Source organism: Athalia rosae, chromosome 4 (assembly GCF_917208135.1).
Source record: "Athalia rosae chromosome 4, iyAthRosa1.1, whole genome shotgun sequence".
Taxonomy (NCBI): domain Eukaryota; kingdom Metazoa; phylum Arthropoda; class Insecta; order Hymenoptera; family Athaliidae; genus Athalia; species Athalia rosae.
Genome location: NC_064029.1, coordinates 19,090,859 through 19,116,649, shown reverse-complemented (window position 1 = coordinate 19,116,649; position 25,791 = coordinate 19,090,859). Strand labels below are relative to the sequence as shown.

The following is a 25,791-nucleotide window of genomic DNA, read 5'->3' as shown; positions in this document are numbered from 1 at the left end:
TGGTTTCTTCCTTACATATTCCTCTCTACCCCGAGTTGTGTCTTGTCTGGTTTCTTTTTCTCTCGGTAGTCTCGAATGTTGCGGTATTTAAAACGGCGGAAATACATAGTGCAATGTTTCCACCGGAGTGATTGTAGCTCGCTGTACATCGTATGTTCGTCATTATTTCTTCTCTCGATCTCATCTGCAAGGGGCTTACGCCTCGCGTTGCATTCGCTTCCGGTCATAGGATTCGGACAAATGAGAAATTTCATGGTCGTATGTACCGGTATTTCTACCTATACACGTACATCGGTATCGGAAAGCTACTCCGAACCGCATCTATATATAACCAATCATCAGACCATAATCTGTCTGTAGAGGCATCATCGCCGGTCCGGGTATACCTCCGATACGTTATCCCGCCGAGGTTAGTCGTGGATTGACAGATAATTCATCAGATGTATCGGGTTGCCGGGTAAGTTATGGGATCCGTCATTGCGTGAATAGCGCGTCCCCGATATTGGCCGAGCGGATCGCGGGCGAGGCGGGAGGTGATATTAAATAAATCTGGAAATCCGGGATTTGGAGATACGCTGGGGTCGAAATTTTTCGAGCGTCTGGTTAAGCCGACGGTCTTGAGGTTTGGGATTAGGTGTGGGGGTAAATATGTCGGCGGAGGGTGTATATACGTTGTCGGCTCAACTTCCCGTGGTTATTAACGATGGTTGCGAATTTTCCGTGGCCGCGGCATCCTCGCGCGAATTTGAAAACGACCATTTTCCGAAGCCACCACCATTCCCATAATAAATATCGAACCGAATTCGACGACTTACCAAAAATGACGACTATCTCACCTGACTTTACGAAGCGTCGGTTTTTGTGGAATACACAATGAATCCGATCGATAATAGTCCATCGAGTCTGGATCGTGGATAATTAAACAACATCAAGTAGTAGTACATCCAACTGGAGGTGTATCCTCGGATTCGAGAATCTCTACGGACTTAATCGAATGGGAGCGTAATAAGCAGATACTTCGCCGAAGCCTGCCGCAGCAACGGGCTGACTAATTGCAGGAATAAGCGAGCGGTTTCTCCTTATGCCCTACGGAAATACAGCCCTCGAGTAGGTGCGCAGCTGTACGAGATACATGCATGCAGATGTATAGGGATTATTAAAAAAAAAAAGGATAAAACTTCGAATGGAAGTGGCGTTGACAGGCAATTTCGAGATCATTTTCCCGGGTGCTAGGCAATTACTGATTGCGAGCGAATAGACTACCCGAGTGAAAAAAAGAGCCCGACGAATCCGTAGCGTTTTCCTTCATAATTGTTTTTTTTTTTTTTTTGTTGCCGGGACCGGTGAATGCGCTTATTTTATGTATTTTTAAATCCTCTCGTGATCATCGGCTCGAACAGGAACGTCCTCGTGTCTATTATATCGTACGCTGGGTATGATGTCGAGAACAGTGGCCACGTTTCGTACAATGGAAAAACTGAAAATCCAACCAAGTAATTCTGACGTTGAATTCAACTACGGCGGATGCAACGTTGGTATAATGCGAACGACGTGGCCCTGCAGATTCGTTATTCTACCGCAAACACAAATTTTGATGCTACACACGCCCGGGCGGTTTGCCGAGTGTTGAGTGAGGCTTTTAGTCCGTCTTTTCATTCTTCGGTCTCTGCAGAAAGTGCAGCGGCACCGCGACGCGAGTAGCTGCATTGTACGAACAGCGATAACTCCTCGTCACGAAGCTAGCCACTGAATCCGCGAACTTTGCAGAAATTCCAATGATTCACAATGTGCTCCGTGCTTTCTATGGCGCATAAAAAAAAAAAAAAAAAAGACAGGAAGAAAGAGAAAAAAACCAAACGGCAAAGTCTAGACGATACCGACGCTGAAAGACCGCGAAGACGATTAATTTATTGGATACCGTTTCATTGCATTCGCATTACCTTTACAACCGGCAACGAAGGTTATTTCCGTTTCAACCATGCGCGTCTTTATTTCACAGAAATTCTACCGTCAAAGTTAACTACACGCGGGTGGCAAACTACCCCTGATAACATCCTCGTTTCGTCTCTACGGCAACTTTGCGCGTCGACCTCAATCAGAATCGTAAACGCTATGTAGGTACACCAACAGTGACTGTCACGAGGTGAGATCGGCTCCTTCTCTTCACTTTCATCTATTTCGGAGTGATAAACGAGAACGTGCAGCAGTATACCTGAAACTACAAGCGTCACATCGACGCAATTCTTTAAGCTGAACACTCAAACCGTCTTTCTTGCGCGATTTACGACATTCCTTTGGCTGCGCCGGGCTGAAAGGCGAGGAGATGAGGCATACTCAGAGGAGCTGACGGACGCTCTATCGGCCCATATCGTATCACCTGCCGGTATTCGCCCGATGGAAATCTGAATTTGATGGGTGGTCGGGAAACTGCGGCAGGATCTCACTTTAAATCGTCAGACCTGATACCCGTTCGATTCCTATCACGGCGTTGGCACGGTGAATCTCCGTCATAAATCTGAACCAACCGCCGTCTCTACCTGGTCGAGGATGTGCACCGAAACAAAAACGTCGACTAACGACCAAAACAAGCGGATAATTCACGAAGACGCTCCCGTCTTTTTCGGTGTACCGTTCCTCCCTCCTCGCAATTAGTCTTTCGTTCTCGCGATGCAAAATGCCCGCCGTCCTCCCTTTGCATGGTACGAAAAATTGCGAAAACATATCATTAAAGTCGCGGCGTTTGTTCAGACTTCAGAAAGCTACGTGGACGATAAATCCCTTCGCGAATTCACGCCAGGGGACTTTCGCCGTTGTGATTTTTCTCCCTAATCTCGCAGCTCGTGAATGAAAACCCGAAAGTTGGGTACGAAAACATCCCCGCAGAGACCGCGAAGACGTTCGGGTTGCCAGTTTATATTTTTCGGTCTCTCGCGAGATCACCCCGGGGTAGATAATGATTTCAGACGACGGAAATTGAAAAATTAACTGCCTGTAACCGACGTAAAAGGTTCTCAGCTCCAACCAATTTGATACTAATTGTTTGTTTAATACACCCCTCAGGCGATGAACTTTCTGTTCCATTAATTTTGGGCTCGCGCTTGTATTTTCAAATAATTTTAAACTTGCTTCGTTGAAATCATATCGTAACATCGCCAGTGGAAGCATGCAGAAGGGGTAACTCTAGAAATTGAGTAAATATTATCCGTTGCTACTTGGATTCGATTCTGACGATCCGAAATTACACGTTATATACACCCATGTCCAATACCACGCAAACTTGCGTGTCACAAATTGGGCGCTGCAGAGTGGCGGTGTTGATGTTTTATTTCAATTCTATCCGCTGAAAAACGATATTGCGAACAACGATACGGTGCTAATTGTAAAACCGAACGAAAAGAAGACGAAAGAAAAACGAGCAACGAATTCGCGGTCCGGTGCTACTAACAATAAGTATTCCACGGCGAGACTCCGACAAGAGAAATTGATGAATTGCTCATCATTCATGGAAATTCCATTAGTATTGGGCGTGTGATTGAGTACGGAATATCTAGTTGCCGGATGAAATGGCTCTTCTCCATAAATTAGACCCATTGTCGGGACGATTCAACGGTTTTCTGAATAAGCGCACCTTCGATATTCACTTTTTTTATCCTTTCAACCGTTCAGATGGCATGCAACTACTCGAGCTCCCCGGTAAAGTGTTTCTAAAATATTCGTAACTTATTTTTTTCCGCGTCACAAGATCAGATATATCCATAGGGACGCTTTCTCATAAATTCGACTCATTTCTTTCACGCTCACCATACGCGCCGCGAATCGCGAATCATGTATACGTCATATCTTCGCTCGTCAAAACTATACCTGCGTCTCGTCATTTCTTGCCAACTGCCAGTCAGAAAGTTTAGGAGTTTTTTTCCATTCGTTGTGAGACCCCCGAGGGATTTTCACCTACGATATCCGAGGATAAGTTATGGAAGCATAGGGGCGAAAAGAAAGCCTGGAACAGTTAGGAGCGGTGGTTCATCGTCAGCTCTACCGTCACCCCGCTCAGTCGAGAGATATCGTCTCGACGATTTGTTCCACGATCCTGAAAGTTTTCATGTCGTACGATGTTGATACGACTTTTTTTCGCTACGACCTCCGATGTTGGCGGTGTACACACATGCGGAACACTTATCCTTCTTCTCTCTTATTTTTCACTCATCCCTCATTATTGCAAAAATCCATTACCTTCATTGCATCCATCCAGATACCCACGTTCCCGTATCCATGGTTTCAAGAATTACGTCGATGAAAATTCAGCCACAACATTCGTGATTATAAGGGCCCGTCCTGAATCTTTGTCGAACTCGCGAATACCACGCGTCGCATGATTCTAAATATTGCTTTCCTTCAAATTTTTTCTATTATTTGCGCTGTCTTTCGCATGACGTGGATGTGTACACAACCGATTAAATTCCGCATACCCGAACAGATTGAATGAAAACCACCCAACTTTTATAAAAACCGAACATTTGCGCAAAATGTTCCGGACGAATGCGGAAGAAAAAAGAATCGCCGATCTATGCAAAAATGTGAGGGATAAATTTTGTGAGAAAAGAATTTTTCGCAGACACCGTGTGGTCGGAATGTACTTGAAATATTTTCGTAATCGGTTTTGACGGAGGACAAAAGACAAAGCGAATCCGAGAATGCCGGGATTCGAACTGCGGGACCGTCCGATATTAACTGCGCGGGAATACTGAACGGACTTGTAGCGTCGAGACGACGGGCGCCAGGGCGCCAGCTATTACCACTCACCCCCAGCAGCAGCATCCCTTAGACACGCGCATTCTCATCTTTGGAAAAACTCTGGTGGTTCTTCGGGGCGAAGCGCTCCCAATGTAATGGTAATATATCGATATTTGCCAAATGAAAAGTTTTTGTCTTTCGATCGGAATATCAGATAGATATAGATATTATCCTCTATGATCGTAGCAATTATGTCGAGTCAATTGGAGTTTTTTCAAATCATTTCCGAATAATATCGCGATGAGGTGAGGATTTAACGGAATTCCCAGGATATACCGATCTTTTATTGCGGGGAAGACTCGACCCAGCGTGAGGAACCGCAAAATTGGAAGAAAATGAAAGACGGCTGTACGACGGGAGGGTGTAAGCGAGAGTAAAGTCGTGAATCAGATCATAGAAGGACGAAGGGTGATCGTTAATACTCTCGCCACCCGTCACTCGTTACATACAAAGTTCAAATGCGTCAGCTTGACTTCAAACCTTGTCATTAAGTCCCGGTTGTTCGATACCTCGTTAGTTCGTAATTTTGCACCCGTTTGCCCTTCACGCCTCACTTTATGGGTCGAAGAGTTGGGCCACGACTAAACAGAAGTGCTCACATTTCCAATCCTATCTATGCTACGGCGTCAGAAACGAAGACTGTTGGCCGTAGGTGTTATATGTTTTTTCCACACACCCTTTGTGGCCATTCTTTTTCCCACTTTTGAGTACCTTGGGATCCCCGGATCTTTGGCCATGATGGACGGAGTATGGGTTGTCCAGGTGAATGGGGAGACTAATTCGTTTTGCGGCCCGTAATTTGTCTTTGCAAACAATGTTGATATGTCTCTGGAGAAATCTACACGAGCACGGATTAGGAAACAATGATTACCTTCCGCCATGCGATCTCACGACGCCGTTTGAGTGAAGGGGCAAAAAGAATTTTCACTCAAAGTATAGAATAGGTCTGAAGCGTCGGGTTCGTTGCTTCGATTTCCGACGATGAGCACGGGAAACGTAGGGATTGAAGGGGTGGGACGTCCAAGATCCAGACACACTTCGGACCGAACAAACGTAACTCCTGACACTAAAAAACTTCAACGAGGTCATTCGTTCGGTTAGATTGTTACGATTTCTGCCATGCAGGGTTACCTGGAAATTCGCCAGGCTTCACGATGTACTTTCGGCCCACCGCTCATTCACCGTGTTTAGGTAAGATTTATTCGAGCGTTACCCTCTTGACCTCTCCTCCCCCCTCCCCCCCAAGTTCCAATCGAGTGGTCGTTTGAAATTCCAATTCTACATTGTGCCGTTTGTTGCCTCGAATAACGTCATGTTTCTAATTTTTGGATACCTTTACTATTTGCAGATAATTTGCAACTGTTTCGTAGTCTTTCAGCGTATTTCACAAGGCGCGCAGCCTGATAATGAAAGGACAATCGATGGTGAAACCGACGCAGCTTGTATGGATCATGTTCACTCGGATAGTTTAATTTCCCATTTGTTACGAAGACGAAACAATATTCTGATGTACGTACCGTTAACCCAGCGATGCGGTGGCAAGGCAAGGGAACAAGTGATTACATAGCTGCATACTTTTTTGGTATACACCCATGAATGAAATGCGACGTGGAAGTATGAGGTATACTCTATACACTCGCGTCGCGTTTCTGTAGCAGTTTACGCTACATTGGGCTACACAAATTGGTGCTTGTTTTACCCATGAAGCAAACAGCCTCGTGACCGAGCTGTTGGACGAGCTTCGTAGTTACGACCACCTACGTTCGGTTGTGAATTACTTTGCCACACAAAAATGCACATATCCCGACCAAAATCAATTTCAACGCCCCATGAAATCCCACAGCTGAACCCCATGATCTCATAACAACGTGCGCGAGTGCTCGATGCTCTACATTCGTATTATTAATTTTTTCCTTTTTTGTCACGGGTATCGTTCCTTTACGTCGGAAAATACGGGATTCCTGAAGTTGTACCGGTGTAGATGTCGCGAAACTGGCGAGAGTTTTGCTCTATGTATGGTTTACGCTCGGGTCACATATTTGGTTGCACGAGGGAACGATATCGCGGAGTTGATGCGAAATTTAAACCATTTCAATAGAGCTGCTCTGAGATACACGGCGCGTCCGATCGATCCCCTCTTTCCATACGTTCTCGTACTCTGCTGTAGAAAGGGAGGTAGAAAGAGCCTTGGAAGCCATGAATAATTTCAGCCATATACCACCGAACGCGCGTGAAAACTTATTCGATCGAATCTTTGCATTTCGCTGTCTCTCCCTGTCTCACAATCGGTACAAATATTCGTAATTACGATAGGCCATCGGTGAATACATAAATATACATATGTATACCTGTCGTTCTGAGAGACTCATCAACGCCTTTGCTTTTCAAATCAAATTTTTTCTATATCGTTTGTACTATTGTTTGACCCTTCATCAGTAGAATGTTTTCCTGATTATTGGTATACAAGTATCTAACAGCGATTCGCTGCCAAGAATCTTTCATTAAATTTCCAAGCTCGGATTGTGGTGATAATGATTTCCGATCCATATTAATCCCGAATGTGGAACTTACGGGTTCGGGGAAAACGATCTTTAGAATACAGATTTTGCACAAAGGTTCAAGCAAAAAATAAGGATTCAAATTTTTGGGGGTCATGACTGAAAAAATGCATTCCAATGTATCTTGTGATATTTGGAAGTTGAGTAAAGAAGCTAAACGTGCTAGAAGTGATTCTATGAGGCGATTGTGGATAAATTCCGTGCTCATGCACGTAGCTGTAGATTAAGCTTGATCGCGAGATCAGGAAATGATTCATTTCATATTGATTGCCGCTAATTTTCTCAGGGCGAGACCATTCCTCGGTAGCTCTGTAACATATTCTGTCAGGATTTCAATGCCTCTGACCAGCCTCCAACGTGAGCGTTGCACCATCTTCTGAGCGGAGTGGGTACTTTTAGCTCGATGAGCCGCTTTTTCTAGTCGGGACCGAATTCACCCGAACAGGGCTGCACCCAAACAGTCTGCGCAGGTCGGTCTAACTCAAGGATAGTTAGGCAAGGTCGTCTGCACAGTAAACAATAACAGTAAATACTGACAGTAGCTATTATGTTTGTGAGAGTTTTCATGTGAGTCAAAAAACGTGATTTTAAGTAAATAAATCGCAATGGATCCAGCGTTGTTACGAGAGCGAGAGCTCTTCAAGAAACGAGCGTTAACCACACCAGCGTATGTATTTGACTTCCTTGCACCTCCTAACCTTTTCGTTTTTTCTATACTTGAATCAGTCAGAATTAATTGCAAACTATTCAACAAACTAACGAGCTGTTACTCCTTGGTTCTGATCAATAATCTTCAGTGTAGAAAAAAAGAAAAGGGAACCAGAAAAAGAATCACTCCGCGATGAGCCTTCAAAAAAGAAAAGTAAGCCTCCGTCTTCATCATCTTCTGCACCAAAACTTGACATGGTCAATTACAAGACCATGTCGGGTAGCTCTCAGTACCGCTTCGGTGTATTGGCTAAAATAGTAAAGCATATGAAATCCAGACATCAGGATGGAGATGATCATCCTCTTACACTCGAAGAAATCTTAGATGAGACCAATCAGCTGGACGTTGGTTCTAAGGTAATATGAAATGAAAAGCTCCAAAATTCAAGAATAGCTTCGAGTTGGGCAAATATCCGATACTTTGAAGAGTCAATTTAATATGGGATTTGTTGATACGACATTCCATTGTTCAGGTAAAACAATGGCTGCTATCAGAGTCCCTGGTTAACAATCCAAAGATAGAAGTTTCTCCAGATGGTCGTTTTTCGTTCAAAGCCATGTACAAAATTAAAGACAAAAAGTCTCTATTGAGGTTGTTGAAACAACAAGATTTAAAAGGCCTTGGGGGTATTCTTCTTGAAGATATTCAGGAGAGCTTACCCCACTGTGACAAAGCCTTAAAGGTCAGTTGCTGTATGATGAATGACTGCAATAATATTATATAAAGAATCGGTAAATCATTTTCAATCTCAAATTCGACAGAGTCTGCAGAATGAAATTCTTTTTATAACGCGTCCGATGGATAAAAAAAAGATCGTATTTTACAACGATAAAACGGCCCAGTTCATAGTAGATGACGAATTTCAAAAATTGTGGAGGGCTGTCGCCGTGGACGCGATGGACGACCAAAAAATAGACGAATATTTGGAGAAACAGGGCATTAGGTCGATGCAAGATCACGGGCCTAAGAAACCGGCGCCCATAAAACGGAAAAAACCAAATGCGAGGAAGAAGCAATTTAAAAAACCGAGAGACAACGAGCATTTGGCTGACGTTTTGGAAACGTACGACGATAATAAATAACGACAGACTTTATGAATGTATATTTCTGTAATTGCCTTGTTATTATATGTAATCGGTCATTCATTCGTATTACGATAAGTAAAAAATATTATTAAAACAGATCTCTGGTATATCCTAATCAACAACTCCTTTTCCTTCCGACCATCTATAATCTCTTACCCTGCGTGAGAAATCGATACATTCCATACGCACGTAACGTGGTTTATGAAATTCATTCGTATGACAGCAGTGCGAATTAGAATTTAAAAGCACTCATTCCGAAGCTTCGGTACTCAAGTTTCGAACGAAAGTTTGAACACTGTCGAATTACTTTACCTCTTGAATATTGCATCTCAATAACATGAAACATCTGATAATTATACATAGCGATCGAATTCGCGTCCTCCACTATACGCTGACAAGAACAAAGATCGATATCCAGAAGTCTATCTAGTCCTTGGGTAGCGCGGAGTCGCTCTTTCCTCTGGAATAAGCTCTCGTAGCTTTGCTGCCCAGCATCCTGTCCAGCAGAGACTGTTTATTTCTTCTTCTGGCCGCCAAAACTTCGCGGCAAAGTTCGTGAAACGACTCGGCTACTTGTGCAACCTGTGGAATTACGACGATTGAAACAAAGATATTCAAGATTCGTATGTTTTTTCGCCAGTTGTTTCGCTTCGAGTTTCTCGACCTGCATGGAACCGACGAAGTATTTTGCGTATCACAACTCGATTTTCCATCGATCAATAAAACGAGTCAAAGGGGTTGTTTTGTCATTTCACCTGTTCAGCGGCTGTAACTTCGCTGAACCAGCACTCGAAGTCTTTCGCTAGAATTTCGCCCTCCTCTGCGCTGACCTGCCGGAGATGTACCATGTCCGCCTTGTTACCAACCATCGCGAGAGGCATCGCTGCCTCGGGGTCTGCGACCGCGAGAGCTTCCTTAGCCTTTCTTACGAAGTTGAACGACCCCCTGTCCGTTATGGAGTAGACCAAGAGGAGCCCGTCGGCCCACTGCAGAGTCTCCATCGTCGGCAGCTCATCGTCACTCTGCGAACACCGAGTGCTCTTAATATATAAGATTTGTACCATTCCAAGCTACCCGTTTCGTTGCATTCCATTAGCTACCTTTGGACAAGAATCCAGAATTTCGAAGAGTATCGGCTCCCCATCGACCAGGACTTCGTGTTTGTATCGGTTTTCTGAAAGGAGGAAAATTCCAGATATCACTAGCATTGAATGTGGGTCGACGAATCAATATGTGGTATGGTTCAAAGTTGTTAAGGAATCTAGCAAATGAAACAAGTCGCGTTAGAGCAGAGTGTCGAATTCGCCCATGATAAATTTAGCCGAGACGTCGACGAAGGAATGCGGCCGTGTGTAAGAGTTGTAGACGCAGAAGCCACGCAGTTGGCTACCATTTTTCATCAACCGGAGTTTTCAGTATCGAGCAATTGATGATCCGCCGCTCTCTTTAGATGAAAAGCTCATATTATTATCGGGGGGCTTATCCCGCGATCTCTCACCTGACTGATGGTCGTATTCGCCGATGTATCTCCTCGTCAAGAACCTCACGGTCAACGCTGTAACGGAAAATCAGAAGTATTAAGCTGTAGAATCGGGCATTCACCCCGCAAACAGAAATAACAGCGATATGCCAAGAACTATTGTACATATATGACAATTGAAGAACATAAACAGCGTTCGAACGATGATATTAACTATCAATTGAGCATATATTTAGGTAACTGCAATAGCGTCAACAATTAACGATGACTATCTTCCCTATTTTCACCCTTAGAGCTTCAGAGTTGACATTTTCATGGCAGTACGCACGCAATGAACTGTGAGCATCTGATATTTCAGGTAAACCGTGAAATTGCGTATGTGGTCGCTTGTAACGAAACGATCATCATCCGCGTCTGACCTTGTCGGAGTTTAAGGTCTCGACTTAAAAAAACTGCCGAACACAGTACGAAGAGAGAAGATCGGAACCCCCAATTTTTCACAGGATTGACCCTCTTATTTTGCTCCGGCGACTGGACCAAAGTTGTAGTCAGCGTAGAGGCACGTGCCACTGCTACGATGACTGAAAAACGTTGCATAGCCGCGAGTAAGTGCAGTTTGATGCGCGTACACGGCCTCGGCCCATAGCTGAAAGCACTCTGCACCGCTCCGCGCCGCGGACGATACTCGAAAGCCTGCAAGCGGCAGCCTGGTGACCCGTTTCATTGCACCAGACCGCACTATTTTTACCTCAAACCTGTCCGCACCGCGGCAAAACCTTGTATGAGAAATCCGTTTACAACTTATACAGAGTTGCCACTGCAGCCGTTTATATCCATCCGTGTTTGTTGGGTCGGAAATATTTCCGAATTCCTCCACTGTTCACCTTTCATCTCGATTCCGACGCAAGCCTGCACTGCGCCGCTACACACAACGTAGAATATAGATCCCATTAATTATAGAATATGTGTACACCCGTAAGCCTATCCGTGAAAACATTTCGATATTTTCCCAGTACCTCGCGAGAAAACATAGCACAGCTCGATTTCGGTACGGTAAATATTATTTCTTTATCGAATCGAGTCAACCATTGCTCGTTGGACCAATCCAGGCCGATTGCACGACTCATCTTAAAAACAGGGATCCCTTGGATATGTCCACGTCGTGCGTCGAGTCGTTCAATTTATCACCTTTGACCAAAAGAACAGATGCTCGGAGGGATCGTTGGACTCGGATATATTCGCGCACGGGTCAGCACATGATTTGTAGTGCAAAAGATGCGAACGAACGGAAAGGAGTAGGTACACTTCTCGAGCCACTTGAATCAGTCTAGGATAGATACACCGCGGGTATGAAAAACTGACTCCGAGCTTACTCACCCGGACTGTTTTGGATCCGCGCGTCTATCCGTGTCGCAGCCTACCGAAAAATGAGCCTCGACCAGTAACGATCGGTAGACACTGTATCGGATATCGCGTGTTAGCTAAATATGCAAAACATCCATCGTCTATTTCCGATCTTTGATATCAGACGGGAGACAAAACATAAATTCTGCCGCACCACGAAGTCGGTACGAATGTAATGTATGTAAGATATACGCGTGGTCAAGTGTGGGTCGCGTCTATTTGCGGATGATGTTATAACGACCAGGCGATCGTAGTGAAAACAGAAACTGGATGATGGGAGATATATATTCGTGTTCTTTGGTGGGGATCGTCGGCGTCGGCACTCGGTTGTTTAGCTTACGAACGACTAACAGATTTTACAACGAAGCGAAAAATCAGACAGCTGCTTAAATACCTACGTTCCGCAGGGGTCGCTTCCTCATTTCCAGTGGATGGATACGAATGTACGTATACGTGTCGCGAGGCGATTCTCCCGTTGACGGATGGGGTAGCGAAAGAAATAATCAAAGATACAAATACATCTCGACTCACCGAATCATCGACGGCGATAACACAGAATTCAATGAACGCTATAACATCGAACCGCTTGCTCGCGATACCAAAGATCCGAGGGATTCGCGTAACAATCCAAGTAGACTAATAATATTCCGTGTTAACCTTGTGAATTGCAATTTAACGACTGACTCTTGAAATGTCTGATTTTGAGTCACGCTGCCTTGTAGCGTCCGACGTTCGATGGACTTGGCACCTTGATTCACCTTGATTCCCCGGTTGCCTCTACACGGATTCACGGTTTATCTCGATCCGTTATCGCGCTAATTTTCCATGCCTGATTCTACGCCCTATCACCGTCACTGTCCTCAAACTCAGTCGCCCGCGTTCCTCAACTTTAGATCGCATCGGCTGTACGAAATAACTGAAACACTTGTCGCCGTTCAACGGGACCACCATCATTTTTATTGACCGACCAACACCAATGTCACCCCCTATTGCGATTTTTTCATACTCAAGTGAAACTACAAACATCACGGCATGAGTCGGTTCAAGTTCAAGTCGTCGTAACATTTCAGCCCGTTGGTGCTGGGATTGCACGGTCGACCTTTGCTCGCTTCCCCTGCGGATCAGGACCAAGGGGGTGGCGATATTCGACCTGCGGACTTAACTCGCCTGTAACTGCCAAATTCGTTAACGGACTGGATGCTAAGAGCGATTGTCGCTTCGCCCGCTTGTTGAACTAAAGCTAGCGTGTGTACCAAAAGAACACAGACGCACGACGCCAATTCTATTTTCACTCGAAACTTTTTATTTTCAAAACACTCACCGCTCTTGCCAACTCCTGGAGCACCGATCACGGCAACCTTCACTTCGCACAGGGAGCTTTTCTTTCTACGAATCCCACGGATTGCATTCGACGTCATATTTCGAGCGTCCGATTCTGAAACATAGTTTGGTAGCGTCGATCCTTGCACCGTTACAGGGGCGATAGGTGCAGAATCGTAGCTGTGCAATGACTTTGATAGCCTCTGAAGTGCCTGAACAATAGGGGTCAGTGGATAACGAGAGATTTGTCATAATCCGTTATTTCCATATGTCCTTCGTTTGTTGAGCTTATATGCGCAACTTACGCGCGTCGTTCAAGTCGCGATTCAATTTGGCAATGATTTCACGTCTTTGTATCTTGAACCTGTCACCGTTGCAAGTTTGTTCGCAAAATACTCACGGTCACGTACAACTACATTGCGCATCTCGACGCATTGTATACTTCGACGTGGTAAACGCTGTGCAGCGTGGATGTCGGTGACACGCGGTATCTGTACGTACGAACGATAAAAACGGACCGCAATTAGGCTCGAATGCCATGGAAGCGAAAGTGGATTGTTGTCGCTTGCGATGAAAAAAAAAAAAAGAGATCCATTTCGTGGGCAAACTCGAGAGTTTAGCTCTCTCGTAAAACATCCTATTTTCAGTCGCACTCAGAGATAAAACAACTGGATCGCAAGTGGAAAAGATCCAGCTGTCGCTACAATTTGAAAACGGAGGAAAACTTCGATTCGTTGCAAAACGGTGGTAGCGGGCAATTTAAAAAGTCAACACTTACGGTACACGTGATTCCTACCTTGTGCGTAGTACTGAGAGGGTGCTACCCGGGATTCTCAAGTTTCACCAACGATGCACCGTGACATTTGAATGATCACCTGAGGCGATTCGCGTGCGACTAGAAAATCGTCGCATTATTTACATGTCGAAGACAGAGGAGAAGTACATCAACTCGTCCTCGATCATCGCGGCACTGTGTTTTGAAATTTTATTGGTCAATTGCGCAGCAGATTAATCCAGATATTTTAACGAGGAATCGCGCAGATGTTTAGAGAATGAGAAGAATTTCGTATCACCGCTGAGTCGCCACTATATCCTCAGACCGTGGAATATCGCAGGGACAACGATTGAACACGACTCGTCGTTGGTCACGTGCGTCTTCCGTCAGGAAGAAATGGGCACCTCGGTGACGGTCCGACCCGGCTCTTGGTCAATGCTCGACTAACTCTGTTCGATTCCCATTCTTCTTCGGACCGGGAGTGAAATCTTTTTTTACCCTTAAGCCTAGTACATGCCACTACACACGGTACCGTTTCTGGTACACGCGCGTTATCGTTACAAAACAGTCCGATAAATCACGGATCAAGTACCACCGCTGCACCTGCTCTGACGTTTTAACTTTTATACGATACGTGGACGACGACTGTCGTCATCGTCGTCACCGTGTCATTATCACCCCTGTCGTAACACAAATAGTTCGAAGAAACCCATTCGAACTTTAAATTAACGGGGAAACAAGTGATCGAATGGTTTGAAACTTGCAAAGTTCGGCGGCGAACTGGTACGTGTCGTGTTAAAAATCAAGATCGAGATCATATTCTCTGAAGATGAAAAGTATAATCACGCCTTTGACTGACCCGAATTCAAAAGCTTAGGTAAACACGTGCGTACGTGTGTATTTTTTTCAGCGGAAACCTTGGCACAATTCAACAGATTCGGACGACACCCTACATCGATGCAGGGCGATCCGATCGATTCTTGGCTTGATCGTGAAAGTCTCGATCAATTATTCGAACGGTTTTACGCGTTGCGTGGAGTTCCGTAGCCCACCGATTCGAGATTAAGTTCAAAGTAAAGTCTGCGTTACCACGTGCAGACCGGGGAGCTCTGAGCGGCTATTTTCAACTTGCGGTTAAAGTGACGGTTCCGCAGTAACGCTCCCACCTCCGTCTTTGCCGACGTTGTATTTTTTCGCTCCTGGACAGCCGGTAAAGAACCAGTTGTATGTTTTGATCAAATACGGTTTTACTCGATCTGCGGATACGAATAAATTGATTAACACGATTGCAACTGTGCATACACCTGCGGAGGTGAGTTGCCGAACAATGCCTCGAAGCTGTTCCTCGACTCACTCGTTATGATTGGTGGCAACTCGTCGTCGTCATCCAGATAAAATTTCTTCGACGATTTGACGGTTTTGTCGGCAGTGAGTTTTTTTTGGTTGCCGTGGATAGAAAACGGATGCTCGTTTTGAAATACTTTCGCCCCTGTGACGGAACCCAAGTGGTCGGTATCGCTCTCGACGCACGTTGCGTTCCGAGGTAGATACGCGGTGCCGCTCGTCGGATTCTTTGCTCGTTCTGTTCCCGGACTTACCGTTCGACGATGCTGCATCTGTTCGTATATCTGCGAAAATCGATCGGCTGGAGAAACTCACCAATTGGATTTCAGACGGAGAGTAATCGAGAGACCTGATACCTTGCTGTAACTGCATTTCATGTGCCCAACGATATCGTCGATAACGTCAACTTTTTGTTCACCAATTCCAAGCTGCATCGCTTGCACAGTTTTTTCAAGCGTCATTATCTGGTTCTCCAGCTCTGCCAATACATCCTCGTTTTCGGCCACAACAGCAGAGTCGTTGGCTGCAAACATTACCGCGCTTTCGACCACCTCAGTCTCTCGTTTGTCGTCGTCAAAATTTTTCAGCCGAATCAGAATTTCCGCATTCTTCTCATTGCTTCGAGAATTTCCAACAGCTTGATCGCTGTCCGGGAGGCTTCCTGCGATGGAGTCCTCGTACGCGTCACATTTGCGTTCCAGATGGTTCGAGGGATTTTCAGAAATGCGCTTCCTGACGAGCCTAGGCTTCTGCGGGAAAAGCTCAACGTTCGACCGTTTCTCCTTTTCCAGAACGGACTTCCGCGCCTCGGTGTAACGACAGTTGTCCATAATTTTTTCAGCATGAAACTCCACGGGATGAGCGACCCCGGTAGTTTCCGACGCAGATTCGAATCGTCGACCCTCTGTCGCCCTTTGAACAGGTTGAGGGTATTTCCTCTCACGGTTTTGCCTCGAACGTTCTCCGTGACGATGGTGCTTTCTCTCGCGTCCCCTGCGAACAATATCGTACTACAGTTAGTTATTGCGATGTGCGAATGACGGAGATGCCACGATGTAGACCTCGAATCGTCGTCCCCGGTTTTCGGACCCTGTTCGCTCGGGTGACGCTTTGGCACGTGGCAGGGGCTGTGGTCATTTCCCGCGACTTTGGAAACGAAAATACCGCATACATGGCTGAACGTAGTTTTCAAAATGCCAAAAACGAGTCCGATCATAAAGAGGCAACCCTTCTCAGTGTCTGAAAATTGCTGCGGATCAGTTGAAAGGGATCCCAATGTCAATGATATTCGTCAATCGACCGACTTACAGTAACGAGATTGAGGAACGTAATAGAGAATTCCGGCACAAATTACGAACAAAACTGCCACCGAGTGTTTGGTAGATCCCATCCAGCCAAAATTGGTTCCCTGTTTCTGAAAGTAGCCTGTGCGATGGGATCGGATTTGGGTGAGCTGTCGATACGAAGTCGTTTTTAAGATTCATCGGTAAAACTTACCCGCGACTTCGGACGATCTCGCTGCGATGCAGTGAAATATCAGGGTTGCACATAGTAAGACTACAAATTTCATATTGACGGTGTAACGGTGCAGGTAATTTATTTTTTATCCGCATCAGCTGACGTTGTGCCGAAAACGAAAATCGCCAGTCGAAAATAACTCGCTTCAGTTTGATTCGCGGCAGTCTTCGCTTCTCGTACTCGATACACGATCGTCACAATTGGCTCGTATTTCGAAAGACACAAACGATCATAAGATTCATATCTCAATTTTTATTATGCTCGCCTCTACAATATGATACAAACCAAATCATTGATAATACACTTGTGGCTAGATAACTTTAGGTTGATATACGATAGATACAATACATATAGGGGACTCGATGGAATCGTATTGGTGTGCGTGTGTCGTAATAACGTTTCATGCGGTATGTAACAATGAGCAAAGGGGGTTGTGCATTACGGTACTTTACAAGCGTGGATCTACCCACGCTTGGGTACGCATGGTATGTATACATATTTATACAAGGTGTATATCTCTATCATAGTTGAACATAAATCTCGCGTTCCTTGTCGAATCCGCGAGAGACGATTACCTTTAACTGGTGTACGAGCGACTACGATCATATTCATTATATCATCATCATTGTCACCAGCAGCGAACAATTTTTACGTAAAACACCGATAATACTAGCATATCATAATTTTTCATTCTACACTACTTCGGGCAAAGTTTACACATTCAATCGAAGATCATCGTCGAATAGCGGATTTATCCGCGCGAACTTGTCGTAGATAAACTAACATGTATAGAATTATTCGGTGACTACGCGGTAGTGACAACAAAAATTGGGTTCACTGACTTTCGCGGCAAATCACATGAGCGCATTGCACCGAGAAGTAAGAAATAAGTGAAAATAAACGAACACATCTGATCACTCGGTTCGGGTGCAATAAGTGTCGCGGGTGGACGAATAAAATAAAATCCGATAAAATAATCATAACAATAATAATAATAATAATAATAATGACGGCGATGTCAATATTAACAATATCAGTAATGGTAATGGTAATAATAATAATAATAATAAATGGCGACTTTATACACGAGGTGGAGACGATAGGCGATGATGACGTTGGTGTACGTTCGGTTTTGCATGTACGTTAGCCTCGAAGGCAAGTCTTGACGACGGCATCAGTCAGTTTGACGTTGTCAAGACCCGTCGCCTGCAGTCACACTAGCGACGGAGCCCCCCAAACTATCCTACATAATTGAAAGCCGACAGTGCGGTCGGAGGAAGTATGGAGAACAAATGCATGAATGGAAATATGAAGCGAAAAAGGGGATGAAAATTATGTGAATACCAGGGCTCGACAGCGATAGTGATGGGGGTGCGGGGGCGTGGGTGAGTTGACTTTGGGTCGCGTTGGCGGTCATCGTCGTTTTGCTTACGCGCTCGACGCCTTTAGTTTGTTGAGAGCATTCGTGAGGTGGACCATCTCGGTGTTCATTTGGGCGACGAGACCCTCGAGCCTGTCGACGCTGTCGAGGACCTCGACGCGTTGAGTGTGCGGGTTGAACCTGACCTCGAACGGCCTGCTCATCGTCGCTACCCATCGGCGGAACTTCTCCTTGGCATCCTCGAAGCTCTCGGCCACGTAATAGATCGGTTGGTATTCCTGGTCTTGGTAAGGCTGGATCGCGGTCGTCGACGGCTCGAAGGGTCGGTGTTCGCATTTGTCGCTCAGAGAGTGGAGAAGTTCACCGTAAGCCGACAACAGACCCGCTCCGTAAGCTTTGACCTCTGCGCCCTCCTTGCAGAGACCGAACTCGACGGTGAACCAGTAAATGGTCGAAAGCTTCTCTATCTCCTCGTCGGACGCACCCAGGGAGGCGAGCCCGATCTCCTGGGAGAACTGGGCGAAGCTCGGGTCGGCGAGCAGCGGCATGTGCCCGAGGAGTTCGTGGATGCAGTCGCTGTAACGAGAGAAAGGGGATGGTCGATGAGAGCGGACGTGCAATTTTCGCTATTATCGCAACACGGGCGACAAGTTAGTCGGTGGCGCGAAGCGAGTTATCGACGCTATCGTTACGTTAAAAGCCAATTAGTGCTCCATTACAGGGGCGGAGTAGCGCCGTAATTGTGTTACCAGCAGCCCCAGCCTTTGCCTACAAAGCGTCCCGCGTCATCTTCTGACGATATTATATCGATTCGCCTACCGGAGTAAAATACTCGAATCCGCGTTCGTACCACCGGATGGGCGGCGTCCGAGTCGATACTTGATTAACATTAAGGGAATCTGAACGTGAATCAATCAATTGAGGGGATAACTTACGGCTCTGGCGTGTGGTACGGGCTGTTTATGTGGCGAACGTATTGAGTGCTCTGGAATATTCTGAATGCGAGACTGGCGAGGAAGTCTCTGGCGGTCAAAAGTCCGGCAGCAGGGCGCAGGGTGAATCCGGTGCTCTTCTGAAGAAACTCGCTGACCTCCTGCAGCTGCGGGATACGGTGAGCCTCGAAGATCCGTTCTTCCTGCAGCTGCTTGAACGACCTCACGTATTCGAGGCAGGCGTGCTTCGGGACGAGATCCAACACGGTGTTGAACACTCGAGTCCAGGTGGTGTTCTCCGTCTCGGTGTAGGGGATGTTGGGGATCTCGTCTCCGTACTTGAAGGCGAACGCGATCTCGGCGATGATCTTTCGACGGGCACGGTACTCCTTGTCAGCGAAACCGGGGTGGTTCATGTCTAGGTCAGGTTCGTACTTGGTCATCAGGTGGTTGCAATTGTCGAGCTCGGAAGCGTGACGTGGGAACCACGGGTCCTTGATGCTGACGGAATTGTCGGCGAGCAACGAGACCCCACCGAGTGACGAGCTTTGCCTCAGATTTCTTATCAGTTGCAGCAGGCTCTGCCTGTTCATATCGACCTTGACCAGCACGTCGAATTGCATCCCCTCTTTCTTCGAAGGTCGGGATTCCAGGTGTTCGACGACCCCCTTGAAGTTCTCGATCGACTTCAGTATCCTGGCCAACGAGCTGATACCTTCGCGCATGCGGAGCACCAAAACGGCCTTCTGCACCGCGTTCTCGCCCTCCGGTGTTTCGGCGATTGTTTTCGCCAGGACCACCTCTTCCTCGGTCAATCCAGAGTCTGCGGGGTTAAAGATCAGTTATTGCCTGCGAGGGCGGAGGGATCACGACGGCTTTGCACCGTTTCACCCGTGGTAGTCGTACGCAAGAAACGAATAAATCGGCAATTTCGAAACCATTTCCCGACTCTACCGCGTAAATCGGGCCGGGCGTTCAGCCCCGCCGAGAGAATGAATGATTTCGTCGTAACTCGTCTCGGGGCGGTCGCTTCGCTCAGCCCCGAGACTTTTATACGCGTTATGCCCGCGATATAGTTATATCGTTGCGGAAGATGTGGGAGTTGGGAGATCGCGGGGGCGAATATGAATGCATGACGGGATGCCGTAGCGGCGTAATTCAGCGGAGTACCGGGCACTCGCTCGAACGGCGACAATGGGGGTTGTTTCACCCTCCATTTCCTTCCTCCTCGCCTACTACCTGCCGCCACCCCCTCAGCAGCCTTTGCAGCTTTATGGAATTTTCGCCGAGTGTAGAAAAAAAAAAAGACGGGAGGAAAAAGAAATCCCGACTGCGGGGGCGGCGTTTCAGAAGTAAGTGCAAGAGGCAGAGGCGCGTAGCCGTACTACGGGAATTAGGGGCACTTACCGTCGTCATCGGGTTTGCCCTCGCTATCCGACGAGGAGGCCTCAGCCTTGGCTTCTGTAAGGCAAACGAACGAGGGTTGGTTTCGAACGGACATGCATATCGTGCCAAAATAAAACGAAAAATCAAAGCAAACGTCGAATTTACCTCCTTCCTGTGCGGCGCGAGTCAGCGTTTCCACCTGTTCGTCGTCGCTCGATGACGCATCGTTGTATCGCTCGTCGTCTCGCGGCTGTTGCTCCTGGGAGCAAACGATCGCCTGATCCGCGCTCGAGTCTATCAATTGGCAAAGAGAAATCATGCAAAAACAAACGTGCAAAATCATGGACTATAATTGGCCATCTACGTTGCAACGTAAATCGCACAGAAGGATTTCTGCTGAAAATATTGGATGTTGACGGAGTGAAGAGCGTCGGGTAAAGAGAACGAATCGTTTGACAACATCGAGAGAATGCAGCACGTTGCTCACAGCGATGCGGGATGCAAAACAAGTAATTAAAAGAGTCGCAAATAGCGATCGGTGGAAACTTACCATTGGCCCGTTGGCGAGCCTCCTCGAGTACGCACTGCTTCGTTTGCTTGACAACCAAAGTCTCGAATCTCGCGTCGTCCACGAGGGAACGACGGCGTGCCGGGTAACCATTCTGAAACAGCGTTCGATGGAATATTCAGTATCGGACCAGCGAATCGGCGAATTGATAAGTCCAACGACCGAGAACAGGGGGAACGGGGCGGGATCGCGTTCTATCGCAGATAAGTGAAAATCCGGGGGTTCGTTTCTCCTCCGAAGATCATTAGGCTAACGACGACGACCGATTCACCGATTTCGCGCTCGAGGGAGTGCCCAAAGTCCGAAGGAAGACGAGTGCGAAACTTTGCTCTTTGTTCGAGTATCCTGAGCTTGAAGGATCGGAAATGAAGTAATATACTTTGACAGGTACAAAGCCGACTCGACTCGTAAAGGGGAGTGAAAAGGCTGATCGTACGCCAAGAGTACCCAGGGGCGAGCGTAAACTCGGTTATCGCTGCAGGGCTAATGCAGCCGCACGATACCGGGTCCTGGAAAATAAACTGAGCCCACTATAACACGGTTTCGTCGTCCTCGCGTTTCTACCTCGAGAAGACAAGAAAATCCGATTCAACTTCCAGCGTTTCCAGCGGCCTTGAAATATCGAGAGAGAATACCGCGGGCGCAGCTGGCGTCTGAAAACAAGTCCGTTTTATATAATTTCACGAGCCGCACGGTTGGCACGGATTAGCCGAGGTAATGACGTTTAGCAATTCTTTAACGCGTACGTAAAGTGGGCCAAGTACTTCGCGGTCGAATGCTCGTCCGATGAGCGCAGGTGACGCAATTGCGTAATGCAGGTCATCTCCTAGCTCGAACTGAATTCGTTTTTATCATCTCTGTCGCCGCATCTGCGTCTTCGCGATCCGTTCGTCCTGCAGGTGCGCGATACACCAGCGGTCGCGGCGAAGTTACTGTATTCTCCGGGTTTCGGCGGAGTCAAGCTCGACGAAAAAGTTTCGCGAGGAAACACCGATCGTTGACCATAGGAATGCCGTCCCAGACCTTGAGCAACCCCGTCACAAATATCGCCGGTATCGTTAGACTAGGTCGAGAAGAGATGACCTTGATATCAACGGTGGACCCGGTCCGGTTTTATTTTCGGCACAGATGTTTGTTGATTTTTCACGTACGCCTCCGTTTTGCGGCGTTAGAAGAACGAACTCGAGAACGAATCTGCGTAATTTATCGTTAGTTACTCGGCTCGATTGAGTTCGGCCGAGTGTGTGCCGAAGGAAGTAAAGAAAAGTTGGAGATATTTTGTCGGGTCTCCTTTTTTCCGCGGATCACTCTGCGTCGATCAAGGACTTGATCCGATGACTTCGTCCCTCGTTTCAATTTATTTTCAATTCGATTTCATTTTGCTTCTTTCCTCGTTCTATCGCCTACCGTCTACATCGCCATTAGTCGGCTACCTTCACCCTATTATCCTTAAAGAGCCCGCGTAAGAGCGAGGGAATGCCGCGCAAATGAGAGATTGTAAAACTGCTGTCGCGTGTCCGCCGTGACACAATCGACTCGTTGATGAACGTCGATCGACCTGCGAGCGAATAAATCAGGTATACGATTATAGCTGGGATATAAAATTTTTTCCGAGTGAACGAGATCGCGATGCCCGAACCGGCGAAAAGATCCCGCCTGCGTGCAATTTACGCTGCGAGTGACGCAGACCGCAATTAGCATCGGTCCTCAATCACACCCGATGCGTCGTGTACGTAGATCGTGAGGAATCATGGTTAATCGATGATCCGCCGCGCCGCATTCTGCGGACAATCGATGATAATTTTTTATCCGCATTTTGACGAACGCGGATGATATTCATAGGCAATAAATAATCATCGAGATCGGATAGAGGCATATATGAGCGACGAGCCTCCGACAGGATAACGGTGTTCAAATGTTCAGGGTCTCCGCAGTGATTCTCAGCTACGATCACTTCACTTCAATAATTATAACGCGTTCATAATTATCATGTCCGCAAGGCCGAGCGATTTCTCAATCGATAATTAGATCCTACAAGCCGACTATTTGCGATATTACTATAATCTAAAATCACCTTCACCTTTACATCTAGCTTGGGAACCTTTCGCAAGGACACCGACCCACCGATATGTTTGGGAATGTTCGAAATATCGGAATGGAAAAGAGGGGAACAGAAGGAACGCTGAACGGCGTCCTTGAATTTCCGAGTGAACTTGACTCGAATTGACTCGTCTATCTTCGAAAGCTTGGCGAGATGCGAATTAATTGTAGTTTTTGCACCACGGTGACGCAAGCTCGCCGTTTCACCCGTGAATGTTCGAAAAATATTTTTGCACTTATTGACCGGTACAGACGATTAAAAAACCAAAAGACCGATGTTATTTTTAACACGAGGTGGAAAAAATACCTGAACAAAGTACGATCGGACGGCCGTGATCGAACGTCGGCAATAACCGATGAACAATTTTCGGATGACCTAGGTTTGATCGTATGAGTTAATATCAAGCAGCCGTGATTAAATTGGCGTATTATTCAAATGATTCAACCTTGTCCTATCCCGTGCCCAGTGTATCGGATATGAGTTAAAGGCGGCTGTATGCATGTTTTGATTATTCATTGCCGCGTCGGACGCGACTATATTCCGAGGTATCGAATGAATAAACATCTCTTTCGTCTCGAGTTCAAACGTGGTTTCGAAGGGCTGCTCTGTCGAAATCAGAAATCACCACTTGATCTCCCGCGACGTGATTATCTAACGTTTTTCCCCGTTTATCGAAAACTCTTTTCATCCAGATGCCTGACCTAGCCCAATCGGCACCTGCATTGCGGGAATCGGCGACTTCTATTTCTCTTGAAAAGTTTGACCGTAGGGAAATTCGGCAGTATTTCTTCCGTTAAGCTTTGAAATTTCGAAAAGACGTATATTTTCTTCGGACGGAAGCTAATGTGGTCGATAAATTTGGCGGCACCGTTCCTCCAACGAAATAACATAGACGCGCCAATGTCGAATCGAAGTCTCCGCGAAACTGGGAATAACGACACCGACGGGGGTAGCTGCTCATACGATTGCTCAAGAGTGGCAATTAACGACCGGATAAGCCGGAGGCGATTCGAGGGCGAGTGAAGAATTCGATCGATCCGTAGATCGATTTCGTTTTTCCAATACCCGGGGATTCTAAACCGGCACAGCGGCGCGTACACATCGCGATGGGTGTTCGTTCGTCGGGGGTAGCGCACTACGTACCTCGATGCTGTATGATTTCTTGATGGCGAACATTTCACGGTTCTTTTGAGCAGCAGCGACGGCCATCATCACGTTTTTGGTAACTTCTCACGGTTGGAAATACAAAGTTATGAGAGAATGAGATTTTCACAGAAAATTTTCTGCCACGGGTAGAAAGATTGAGACTTTTGCTGTCGAAACTTGAACGCAAACTCCCTTGATATGCTCGGCCTGAATTCCTCGTAAAGATTCACTGCCGATCTCGCAATTGGCTCGATTAAGGATATTGAAATAACCGTAGTTAACAGTCGATCAAAACGCGGTTGTCTAAGAACTTATGTTACGACCACAAACAGTGACTGTTGTTTGTCTGTCGCAGGTTGATACCAAATTCCAAATACTCCGCACGGTTTCCAAAATCTCGAGCGTTACGAGCTTGCCTTCGAACGAAGCGAACGAGCGAATGTGCGGTTGGGGCGGTTCGCCGCAGCATATAAACGTTGCCTCCCTTCACCGCGACTCCTGGGGTCAGGGGTGCCCCCCACCAGGGTTTCGGGTGTCCGTGTCCGATGCCGACACGCGGTGCTCCCGCGTTTCGTAACCCGACTTGCGACGGCGCGTTCGCGAAGAACCGATCCGATTGGTCGCCACTTGGGAGATCCTGCGAGCTGGGGGCAATCCGAGTGACTCATGAGCGCGCTTCTTAAGCTTCGGAGGATCCGCGGGTGCCTGCGGTAGCCCCGAACCAGCTTCAGCTCCAGTTCTCCGCATCCCGTTTTCCCCAATAGCGACAGACTTCGCCTTTTTTCCCTCGTTGCCTGTCCTTTATTTTTCATCTACGATGTAACGGTTGCTTTGGTTTTTCTCGCGCTGGCTTCGTGCGTCGTGCGATGGGGGAGAAAGAATCGCTGATCCCTGCCTCGCTCGACGTATCGCGGAGCCACTTACATCATCTCCATAATCCAGCTATCCTAGTAAAATCCCGCGGGCATTTGGTCCGCGAAAAGATCGGCGGTCCACCTTTTACGTATCATAGGTGGAAGGTTTTCCTCTAGACGGAGCGCATTCGTCACAACTGAGGTGAATCGGGACGAACTTACGTCCCGTTGTCTCATTATTTTTCACGCCGACAATAAGAGAGCGAGAAGAGGAGGAAAAAATCTGTAAGATCGGGAACCGCGCGCGTTTCATTACCTCACGCCATCGAAATTGTCAACGAGCAAACGATCGCGGGTGATCAGTTCCCTTGAATACATAATATACTCGAACGGTGTCGGATCAAATATTTTACTCACGGTTGCACGGGTTTCAAATCTT

The 25,791-nt window shown here is 46.8% G+C and overlaps 5 protein-coding genes across 8 annotated transcripts in view; 1 reads left to right on the top strand and 4 right to left on the bottom strand.

The window, feature by feature from the left end:
• Positions 1–4,723, bottom strand: part of LOC105693596 (metabotropic glutamate receptor 2-like) — a 72,042-nt gene extending 67,319 nt beyond the window's left edge. Inside the window, exon 1 of the mRNA XM_048654212.1 lies at positions 4,231–4,723. The gene's annotated coding sequence lies outside the window, so the exon portion shown is untranslated. The remainder of the gene's footprint in view (positions 1–4,230) is intronic.
• Positions 4,724–7,543: 2,820 nt separating this feature from the next.
• On the top strand, positions 7,544–9,241 carry LOC105693616 (general transcription factor IIE subunit 2). Its single transcript, XM_012413656.3, has 4 exons — positions 7,544–8,016; positions 8,147–8,414; positions 8,531–8,740; positions 8,820–9,241. The coding sequence occupies exons 1-4, from the start codon at positions 7,955–7,957 to the stop codon at positions 9,138–9,140; spliced, it is 861 nt and encodes a 286-aa protein (XP_012269079.1). The 5' UTR covers positions 7,544–7,954; the 3' UTR covers positions 9,141–9,241.
• LOC105693617 (ras-related and estrogen-regulated growth inhibitor) lies at positions 9,149–14,562 on the bottom strand. 2 transcript variants are annotated; one of them, XM_012413659.3, is made up of 6 exons: positions 14,126–14,562; positions 13,349–13,462; positions 10,642–10,698; positions 10,244–10,317; positions 9,899–10,165; positions 9,149–9,725 (listed from the first exon to the last, which is right to left on the bottom strand). In XM_012413659.3, the coding sequence occupies exons 2-6, from the start codon at positions 13,443–13,445 to the stop codon at positions 9,570–9,572; spliced, it is 651 nt and encodes a 216-aa protein (XP_012269082.1). In that variant the 5' UTR covers positions 13,446–13,462; positions 14,126–14,562; the 3' UTR covers positions 9,149–9,569. The 2 variants fall into 2 exon arrangements, with proteins under 2 accessions (XP_012269082.1, XP_012269081.1); XM_012413658.3 differs by having other exon boundaries at positions 14,144–14,560.
• LOC105693615 lies at positions 14,319–17,092 on the bottom strand. 2 transcript variants are annotated; one of them, XM_012413655.3, is made up of 6 exons: positions 16,964–17,092; positions 16,775–16,880; positions 16,528–16,705; positions 15,823–16,459; positions 15,477–15,750; positions 14,319–15,378 (listed from the first exon to the last, which is right to left on the bottom strand). In XM_012413655.3, exons 2-6 carry the CDS (start codon positions 16,854–16,856, stop codon positions 15,257–15,259), a joined length of 1,293 nt encoding a protein of 430 aa, XP_012269078.2. In that variant the 5' UTR covers positions 16,857–16,880; positions 16,964–17,092; the 3' UTR covers positions 14,319–15,256. The 2 variants fall into 2 exon arrangements, with proteins under 2 accessions (XP_012269078.2, XP_012269077.2); XM_012413654.3 differs by having other exon boundaries at positions 16,775–16,891; positions 16,964–17,091.
• A 124-nt stretch (positions 17,093–17,216) lies between these two features.
• Positions 17,217–24,953, bottom strand: LOC105693613 (tyrosine 3-monooxygenase). Of its 2 annotated transcripts, XM_012413653.3 has the most exons (6): positions 24,496–24,953; positions 21,234–21,345; positions 20,849–20,977; positions 20,705–20,758; positions 19,301–20,120; positions 17,217–18,941 (listed from the first exon to the last, which is right to left on the bottom strand). In XM_012413653.3, the coding sequence occupies exons 1-6, from the start codon at positions 24,562–24,564 to the stop codon at positions 18,413–18,415; spliced, it is 1,713 nt and encodes a 570-aa protein (XP_012269076.2). In that variant the 5' UTR covers positions 24,565–24,953; the 3' UTR covers positions 17,217–18,412. The 2 variants fall into 2 exon arrangements, with proteins under 2 accessions (XP_012269076.2, XP_048510823.1); XM_048654866.1 differs by lacking the exons at positions 20,705–20,758; positions 20,849–20,977.
• Positions 24,954–25,791: the final 838 nt, after the last annotated feature.